This window comes from Miscanthus floridulus, chromosome 11 (assembly GCF_019320115.1).
Source record: "Miscanthus floridulus cultivar M001 chromosome 11, ASM1932011v1, whole genome shotgun sequence".
Lineage (NCBI taxonomy): Eukaryota > Viridiplantae > Streptophyta > Magnoliopsida > Poales > Poaceae > Miscanthus > Miscanthus floridulus.
In genome coordinates this window covers 28,192,523-28,202,871 of record NC_089590.1, presented here as the reverse complement: position 1 = coordinate 28,202,871, position 10,349 = coordinate 28,192,523, and the positions used below count along the sequence as shown (strand labels likewise).

The following is a 10,349-nucleotide window of genomic DNA, read 5'->3' as shown; positions in this document are numbered from 1 at the left end:
GGGAATGGGACTTTTGGACATGCTTTATTCAAACCAGTGTAGTCCACACACATTCTCCACTTCCCATTTTTCTTCTGAACTAATATAGGATTAGCTAACCACTCCAAATGGGATACTTCCTTGATGAATCCGGCTGCCAAAAGCTTCCGCACCTCCTCGCTGATGGCCCTGTGCTTTTCCTTGTTGAATTGGCACAGGCGCTGCTTCACCGGTCTAGAGCCAGCCCAGATGTCCAAGGCATGCTCGGTGACCTCCCTCGGTATGCCCGGCATGTCCAAGGGACTCCACGTGAATACATCGGCATTCGCGTGAAGAAAGTCGATGAGCACGGCTTCCTATTTGATGTCGAGGGTGGTGCTGATCCTCAGCGCTCGGTCATTGGAGCCATTGGGGTTGACCAAGACAAGCTTGATGGCATCTGTGGGCTTGAAAGTCCTGGCGCGATGCTTGGAGTCAGGCGCCTTACTACCGAGTTGGTCGAGGTTGACGATGAGGGTCTTGGCCTCCACGAGAGCCTCAGCGTACTCGATGCATTCGATGTCGCAGTCGTATGCATGTTCATACGTGGACTCGACAGTGATGACACCATTGGGGCTCGACATCTTGAGCTTAAGGTAGGTGTAGTTGGGGACCACCATGAACTTGGCGTAGCATGGCCACCCTAGGATGGCATGATAGGTTCCCTTGAACCCAACCACATCGAAGGTGAGGACCTCCTTGCGGTAGTTGGAGGGAGTGCCGAAGCAGACGGGCAGGTCAATGCGCCTGAGGGGTCATGTGCGTTTCCCCGGCATGATGCCGTGGAAAGGCATGGCATCACCCTGGAGCTATGACTGGTTGAGCTCCAGGATATTGACGTAGAGGATGTTGAGGCCGCTGCCTCCATCCATCAACACCTTGGTGAGCCGGGTGTTGCCGATGATCGGGTCGATGACAAGTGGGTACGGCCTAGGGTTTGGGACATAATCAGGGTGGTCATCCCAATCAAAGGTGATTGCCTCTCGAGACTAGTCGAGGTACCAGGGAGTGGCCACCTTCACCGAGATGACCTCCCGATGCTCCCTCTTTCGCTGACGTGCCATGAGGCACGCTGAAGGCCCACCAAAGATCATGAAGGCATTGTGCACCTCGGGGAACCCGTCATCCTTATCGTCGTCCCTATCGCCGGCGTCCCTCCTTTTGGCATCGTCGTTGGGGAGTCTGAGCTTGGCATAGTAACGCCGAAGCATGGTGCACTCTTCGAGGGTGTGCTTCTGTCACACCCAATTTTAAGGACAAAATTGAGTGCACATCATATGTATGCCAGGATCAATTATTGATACATATAACGACATTGTGATAGTATCACTACATTGTTCTCAACTTAAAACTTAAACTTCATTACAAAATGACCCATGGGTCTGAAAGAAAATTTCATAAACTTTATTCTAACTCTAGTGGAAAGGACTCCATCTTCACAGGAATGTCGACCGAGGGTAGCACCAGCCTAGTACACGTCATCAAGGTCGAAGGCACCGTCTTCAATGTACTCCTCTTCACCATCTCCAACGCCTGGGTGGGGTAGCAGGGGGACAAAGAGGAAGGGTGAGTACATCGAAATGTACTCCGCAAGTGTGGGAAAATATGATATGAGGCTTATAATAAGGATAGGCTTACAGAGGTTAAGACCAGCACTTAAGCAACACACCTATTACCTTAAACCTTAAGCACCTATTTAACTAGGTGAGATCTTCCTTCTCCTTAGAGAACCACTGAAACCAACACTCGGATACCATCCGAGCACCCCACCTGGATTCCATCCAAGCAAACCAACACTTGGATTCCATCCAAGCCTCCCAACTGAATCAGAGCCATCTAGTCAAGAAGAAGTCTAGGCCGCTTTTGACCATTAGCACGGCTGATATATTAGTTCTACACACTACAGAGGTTGCACACTTTCACCATGAGTCATGTTTCCCCATCACGCTTCACACTACCTAGGTGCTCAGTGGGGTCACACTACAAGGCCTTTACAAAGTCCCTCCAAGTCTATTTTACACCTTCACTAAGGTTTCTAACCGCTAACAGTGGGTACCAACACCACTACAGAAGCCCCCTCTTGTGCCACACAAACTGACCCGATGTAGCATAACTTGGAGGAAACTAATTACTTGGCCAAGGCTAGAGCCATATAGCCCTTGAGGTTGCACTGTTAAGCTAGGTTACTTGTCCATGAACCGGTCCTTAGAATCCAAGAAGGAACGAGCACAATCCATTCCACCAATTCCAACAGTCCACCAGAAAACATTTACCCAAAATCTGGCACACACCTCCACCAAAACCAACCATCCTGCCAGATTCCTATTCACCATGTTGCTATAAACATTACCAACCCAAGTTGCATAAATCATTAATCAATATTAAATGATAACCTTTCCAACCCAAGACTGCAAGCTAAGCAAGACAACTACCCAACCAACCCAGGTTACAAGGATGACAACATCAAGTTCTAGTAAACCCTAACATAGGATTCAAATTATGACTCAGCATGCAACTAATGGTCTAACTAAACTAACTCAAATCAAAACAAATGTAGGAGCAAGTATGGTCAAGGACACTTGCCTTCGAACTGGTTCAGATTAGAGGTGTCGAATTCCTGGTCCTGGAAGTTCACGGTGTCGGCACCTTCTGCACACAAACAACAAGCATGGGACCACAAAACAATTAAATAACAGTACACCATAGCACATTAAAAGTTTATAAAACCTATACTAAACAGTAGTACTCGTCTCTATGATCGTGCGGATATAAAGAACGTGAAAAACGGAGTTGAAATGAAGAAGTTACGGCCTCCCGAAGACCAGGGACTAATCTGCGGAGAAATCAGGGACTAATCCGCGAAATCAGAAAATACTTATTTGCAATCGGGTCCTTCTTCTTCCTTGGGTCCGGTACTGTAGCTGTTCGCGTGCTGCAGTGCCGCCCGAGAACTGGGTGGCTGGGAGACCAGCAGAAGGGGCGCGTGGTCAGCCGAGGGGCTGGGCGGCCAGCTGGGAGTGCTTGCAGCCGGACGGAGGGCTGGCTTGGCCAGCCAGAGAGCGGCGGCGGCGGCCAGCAGGAACACAGAAACAGAGAAAAGTGCCATGGTGATACTCGCTGGAAATTGAAGATGAGTTGGGAAACGGGTCAAACAGTGATGGATTGGTACAAAAGGATATACCATGGCGTAGAGAACGAAGAGATCTACCTCTGGGTGGTGGTAGTTGTCGCCGGAACGCGACGGTTTACCTGAAAAAGCTCGCCGGAAGTTCACCGGAAACATAGCATCTTCCAAACTTCGGCGTCCGATCTAGGAGGCTACGGATGGTGGCTGCAGAAACGGGTTGTACTTCTGGAACCCTTGCGTCTAGAGGAACACTGGCATATATATAGTTCTAGGGTTTGGAAAAGTTTCGGAATTTCTTAATTTTAGGATTTATTTCCTGTTTAAAAATAATTCCAGGAAATTCCTGAAATCATATTTAAGCCACAAAAAATCACAGAAATTAAAGAAAATTCTGAGAAAATTTCCGGAGGTAGCTATGAACATGATGGATCAAAATATGGAGTTTGGAGCTCATGAAAAGGTTATTGGAAAGTTCCAATAAAAATATTTAATCTGTGGAAAAAAGGAATTTAATTCCCGAAAAAGCGAGAAAAATTCCCGGGAGACTCGAAACGACTCCTAAATGTGTTTTGAAAGTTATCACATCATAAAACCAAGATGCAAACGAGATGAATGCAACAAAACAATTAAAGCCTATGTTGAATTAAGTTTTAATTGTAAATAGTTTTTCCTCCAACTACAAATTTGGTCCTATCTCTACCTTAGTTCTAACAAAATTTAGAAACTTGTGAAAGTTAAAAAGTTTGGGTGTTCCAGCTTCACCGGGCCCTGGTGGTAAGGGCAGGGTCTCTTAAGCATATCGTCGAAGAGCCTAGGGCCTCTAGGGCCTTAGGGATTCTTGTGATCTGTGGTCGCAACCAGACCGGCCTCGAGGACCTCCTGCTTCCCTTGATGACCCTTTTTCCTTTTCTTCGGGAGGTGGGGAGCCGAGGCCTCGAGGGCCTCGTCCCTCCGCTTTCCCTTGGCGTCATTATCGGGGAAGATGGCCCCGATGGCCTCTTCACCTGAGGCAAAGTTGGTGGTGATGTCGAGGAGCACGGCCACCGAGGTCGGCACGTTCCGGCCTAACTGTCGGACCAGGTCTCGGCAGGTGGTGCCGGAGAGAAAAGCCTGGACAATTTCTGAGTCGCTGATGCTGGGCAACTTTGTACACTGCTTGGAGAAGCGTCAGATGAAGTCTCAGAGAGACTCGTTTGGCCCCTGGTGACAACTCTTGAGGTCCTAGGAGTTCCCAGGGCGCACGTATGTGCCCTGGAAATTCCCGACGAAGACCTTTACCAAGTCACGCCAGTCATGGATCTATGAGGGAGGGTGGTGTTCGAGCTAGGCTCGCGCTGAGTCTGACAGGAACAACAGGAGGTTGTGGATGATGAGTAGGTCATCATTCGCATCGCCTAGCTGACAAGCCAGGCGGTAATCGGCCAGCCAAAGCTCAGGGTTGGTCTCACCACTATACTTTGTGAGGTTGGCTGGTTACCGAAATCGGGCTAGGAAGTGAGCGCTGCGGATGGCCCTGCTAAAGACTCGAGGACCAGGTGGCCTAGGAGAAGGACTGCAGTCCTCCCCACTATCATAGCGCCATCGCCTGCTGACCACATCATGGTCGCCTTGTGCCTCGCGTCGGTTGCCAAGGCGATCGTGCACCGGGGGGGCCCTATTGGCCGTCGATGCCCGAGTGGGCTCGGGATGAACCGAGACCTCCTTATCCTGCCGATGCGGTGCCGTGGGAAGTTCTGAGGTGCCTCCACGCTGTTGAGAGGTGGAACTTTCAGCCTGCTGCACCACAGTAGTCTCAAGGAGGTCTCAGAGTGTCGGTGTTTCATACAAGCACCAGCAAGTAAATTTATAGTAATGCATGTTAGGCTCAGATGGTGTGCTAAAGGACACAAGATTTATACTAGTTCAGGCTAAATATCCCTACGTCTAGTTTGTTGCTGCTCGTGTTATTAGCACCATGAATGGTTCGTAGTAGGGGATACGAACAATCGAGAGAGGGATAGGTCCCAAGTCTCTAAAGGAAGGGTTGAAAGGAGGCCAAGAGCTTGGTAGTAGCTTGACTATGTGTGTGTGTCTTATGTCATTCGGTCTCCCTTTGTTGGAGGAAGCGCATCCCCTTTTATAGATGAAGGGGACGGCTTTATAAGGGTGAGGGCTTAGGATGCGTGCTCTACCTAGCCTTGTGGCTCACATCTACCCAGCTCGGTTACCCATTCTGATGGGTATGAAAGGATGATAAGTGCCTACAATACTGTCGATGCCTCTGTAGAATGTCAGGTCGATTACAAAATGCTACCCTGCACAGGGTACGGGCTGTAGTACAGTGGTTTTGACTTATGAGCCTCCCCCAGCCTTGCTCCACATGCCTTCTGGTTCCTATGAGTCTCTATCGGAGGGACATGGGGTCGAGGTCCGGAGTAGTGCCGTGGGCAAGGTCTTCTGATTTGGTGGACCCAAGGGGTCAGGAAGTGGGCGCCACTCCCTTGGGTCCATAGCGTGGTGATGGAATATCTGTCATTCATGGAGATAGCAAATCCTTTTCTAGAGTGTAGCGGTTGTCGTATATCTTCGTTGGGTTCCATGTCCTAGAGCTAAAGGTGGCGCCTACAACTCTACAGGGCGAGGAGCATGCGCCTGTAATACGTTTTGGGCTCTGCGGCACCCGGAAGGGTCTAAAGCACCCATCCAGTCGCTCCCTGGCAGTACCTTTCCTGCCAGGGCACAGGGTATGGTCCTTGAAGCCATGGTTGACCCAAACGTCTTGTCTTGCTCTGTACCCATCATCATGAGGGAATGGAGGAGAAGTTATCAGGTAAGATGAAACCAGTCTTTAGACATCGAACGGGGCAAGGTTCATCCTCGGTCATCGAGCAAGACAAAGTCCAGACCTTATTAATTGTGTGTGACCGAGCCCTCCCCTTGGGGGTTGGGCGAGGCGGAGTCTATCCCTCAACCCTCGGGAGAGGTGGAGCTGTCCCGAAGGCGTCGGGTGAGGTGGAGACTAGCCTTCAGCCCTCGGGCAAGGCGGAGCTATCCCAAAGGCATCAGGCGGAATGGAGGCCAGCCCTTAGCCCTCGAGCAAGGCGAGGCTAGCCCAAAGACGTTGGGTGCAGCAGAGACTAGCCCTTAGCCCTCGGGCGAGGCGAGGCTGGCCTAAAGGCGTCGGGCGAGATGGAACCAAACTTCCGTCATTCGGGCATGGAACGTAGCGGCGCCCTTGTCCGTCCAGAAGTTTTTAATGTTCGATGGTTATTGGTTCCACCTCCTAGGGTACCCCAGTATTAGGTCCCCGACAGTAGCCCCTGAGCGTCTAGGTGATTCGGATAGAACCGCCTAGAGGGTGTTTTTGATTTCATCGGAGTTACTTTGCCAGAGGGTGCGCACGAGCGCACTTGATGGGTGTAGCCCCTGAGCCCCCAGGTGATTCGCCCTAGGGGGTTGTATCGGACCCTTCGCGGGTAAGGCTGAAGGACTTAGTTTTTCATCAACTGGATATTTTTTCGAGGGGGTTGTGGTATCCTGTTCATGAAGATCTCATTCAAGGCTGACCTAACTAGGGCTTGACCGTGGATCGAGATCCCAGTAATACTTGCGCCCTTGATTTCGGATCATTCGCAGACCCGTCCTCAGTTGGGCCGGCCACCGAGCTTCTGGGCCCTAGGTGGGCCAAAGAGAAAAAAGTCTTTGTGACCTGTGGTTCCTAGGTGGGTAGAGAGTCCAAATTCGCCTGGGGAAGGCGAGCCGTCCACCATGATTTTTGATGGGAGAGGATAGGGACTACAGGCGCGTGTCCCGCGACATGACACGGCGGTGCATGTGGTAGGCCTGAAGATTGAGGCGGATGGTTGCCCTTCCCACGTCTGTCGCCCCTATAAAACCATGGGGTTCGCCCCCAAGGTTCTGTATTTCGCCCCCTTGCCTTTGCGTCTGAAACATCTACCGCCAATCGCCCCAGCCTCCTACGCCCGCACCACCACCGTCGACCGGCTTGCATCTATGTTGCAGCCATCGTCAAGCTTGCACCTGCCTTGTAGCCACCATTGAGCTCGCGCACACCTTTCTCCCCAATCACTTTAATGGAGTCGTGGGGTAGATCTAGCATCACCTCTTGGCATTTTGAGGGCCTTGTCCGCTGTGGCCTTCTCCGTCCACTGTCCGCCATCTAGGAGTGGCTGCTACCTGGTGAGGAGGGTGAGCCGGCGCCTCCCGAAGGGTATGTCGTGTCTTTTGCCATCTTCCATGAGTGGAGATTTGCGGTACCCGCACATAGATTCCTTCAGGGGCTGTTGGATTATTATGAGGTGGAGCTGCAGCATCTAACTCCCAACGGGGTTCAACATATGGCGGCGTTTGTTGCCCTGTGTGAGGGTTTCCTGGGGATCGATCCCCATTTTGATCTATGGTAGTATTTCTTTACCGTCAGTTTGTCGAAGAGGCAGATCGGGGGGAAGGAGGTGAATGTGCCGATGGGATGTGCCAGCGTTCATCTGTGCCGTACCCAGTCGAGGGGTTACCCATTCATGCGTCTAGTGACCTCTAACAAGGGATGGCACTCGCAGTGGTTTTATGTCAGGGATGATGTGAGTGCCACCCTGTCGAGGTACACCGGGCGCCTTATTGAAGAGGCTCTGGAGTCGTGGACTTGGGGCGTCCAGCTCAAAGACAAGAAGCACCTTTCCAACCTTCTTTCCGCCCTCCAAGTCCTAAAGGAATGGGGCGTAAAGGAGGTGGGGATTATCGGCGCCTATCATGCGAGGAGGGTGGCGCCGCTGATGGCGTGCGCGCTTCCCCTGCATCGGATGATGCCTGGGATGTCGTTCGAGAGGACGGTGCTTGTTGACGAGGCGCTCCCTTTCTCGGAAGTGGTGCAGCGCATTAAGGAGGCAATGGAGCCGACAACGGATTCCATAGGCGGCATCCTCGACATTGTGTATCCAGTGCCCGGACATCCCCTAATGTGGCTGGAACCTGGGTTCTTCGAATTTGTAAGCCTTCTTCTCCCGTGCTCTTTCATTTTCCTAAATCTCCATATTTTTGATACTCGCTTTTGCGATGTTGGGACCAGCCAGGGGGCTAGTCTTCAAAGACAGTCTGGTTCTGCTGTCAAGGAACAGGGCCCTAGCGGTGGCGAATCGCCTCACAGCTGAGCGGGACAAGAAGGCAAGGGAGCAGATGAAGAAGGAGAGATGACTGAAGCAGGAAGCATGGGATTGGGGAGAGGACATGAGCAGTGATGATGATGACGATGATGATGACGATGATGACGAGGTAGCCATTGATGTGGATTGGGGCGTCTCGAGGACGAGGACATGCTGACAAGTGCCCACCCGTCCGTGCAGGGACCCTTCCCGTTCCACGTGGAGGGAAGTGAGTCAGTGAGGTCGGTGGAGGCCAGAGAGTCCGCTGCTTTGCACGGCGTGCTGGCCAAAGATCAGTGGATGGGGGAAGGCAGGCCTACTGCCGCTAACCCCAAGGAGATGGTGGAGGGGAGTGGCTCTGGTGCCGTGCCCCATGAGATGGTGGAGGGAGTGGCTCTAGTGTCGTGCCCCATGAGACGGTGGAGGGGAGCGGCTCTAGTGCCGTGCCCCATGAGGCAAGGGAGATGAGCCCCCCCTGCTTCAGAGCAGGGGGCAGGCTCGAAATGGTCCCACCCAGATGAGTCGGGGTAGGGATCTGGGGATCTATCCCCAAAATGCTTCCACCGGCTGAAGGCATCAGCGTAAGCCGTTGATTCCCCTGTTTTCATTCTTTTTTCCCTTTCTATTTTGACCTAATGGCTTTTACCTTTGTGTAGGCTCTTGCGGACGGGCCACTCCCCGGGGCTGGTGCCCAAGAAGAGCCTCGCCATTTAGGTGGGATGGATGGCGCTGCCCGGCGTTGCCCCTGTTTCGGGTAGGAGTGGTGTCGATGTTGGAGCCGCATTCACTGATCCGACGATGCCTGTGGTGGTGCCTGCGCCCTCAGTGGTTGCTGAGTAGGCAGCATCCTCCGTGGCAGGCGTGGTACAGCCGGCCGAGGGTCACATATCGCCGATAGAGATGGTCGTGACCGTGCCAAGCTAGGATCAGCCGGGTGCAGCCACGGTGGCGCTCGAGGGCATAGTGCAGTCTGCGCCACTAGGGGCCCAGGTGGATCCGCCTGTGGCGCTTGAAGCGGCCTAGATGGAGGAGGATCCAGTCGAAGGGCCCTTGGGTGTCGTGGTGGTGGTGCGGAGGACTAGGAGGGAGTCGCCTTCGGCCCCTCTGTCTGGAGGTAGCCGCTCCCCCGTGCGGGCCGAGCCACCGCTTCAATGGATGGCCGCTTAGGACCCAATGTCAGCTCTCTTCACGCTCGATGACCATGCCGAGAGCATGGAGCGGGAGAGTCTCGACTTCGGGCTTTCGACTATGATGAATGCCCTGAACCAGGTCAGAGGGGCCCTGCGTGAAATTGTTGTTCCTACTAGCCAGGTATTTGCTCGTTCTTCCTTGTTTTCCTCCTTCTCCAAGTATTTTTGTGTTTTCGTATTTCTGACACCGGTCTTCTTTTTAGGTCATTATTGCTCGCAGACGGTGCAAATCCCAGTTCCTCCATGAACAGAAGGCAGAATGGGATCCCCTTGCCGAGGAGGCCTAGCTACGAGGAGATGTGAGTGCGCAGCTTGCCACCGCCTAGCAGCGGGAGGTCTAGGCGCGTTAGGACGCAAAGGATGCCCACATGATGTTTGAGGACTTGTTGGTGAGGACAAAGCTGGATGAGGAGGAGATCGCTAGGCTCTGAAAGAAGCGAGATGAGCTGCTACAGAAGAATGCCGTGACTAGTGAGAAAGCCAGTGAGCTCCTGGTGGAGCTACAGACAGAACGGGACCTCAAGCTGAAGGCTGAGGAGAGGTCCGCGATGTTGCAGGAGAAGGCAAACCAGGATGCCATAGTGATCGAGCGGACGACCCGAGAGCACGACGAAGCGCGTCAGGAGGCCAAGGCATACCAGACGGATCTTGGAGTCGAGGTCACCCGACGGTTGGATGCCGAGGAAGTTTCTACCGGTTTGTGCACCAATCTTGCCAAGGCGCGGCGACTTCTTCAAGCTAAAGGTGATGAATATGATCACCTATCCCTCGCCATTCTGGCAGTCTATGACAACCTATAGGTGGCACAAGAGGAGGGGACCAGCTCGCTTGCGACCCGTGTTGCTAGTATCACAGCTCGGGTGGGCCAGCTTGAGGAGA

General features: G+C 52.7%; 1 protein-coding gene across 1 annotated transcript; it reads right to left on the bottom strand.

Annotated features, from left to right (window-relative positions):
- Positions 1–335: 335 nt before the first annotated feature.
- LOC136491734 (uncharacterized) lies at positions 336–638 on the bottom strand. Its single transcript, XM_066487986.1, has one exon. The coding sequence runs from the start codon at positions 636–638 to the stop codon at positions 336–338; it is 303 nt and encodes a 100-aa protein (XP_066344083.1).
- Between the last annotated feature and the right edge of the window lie 9,711 nt (positions 639–10,349).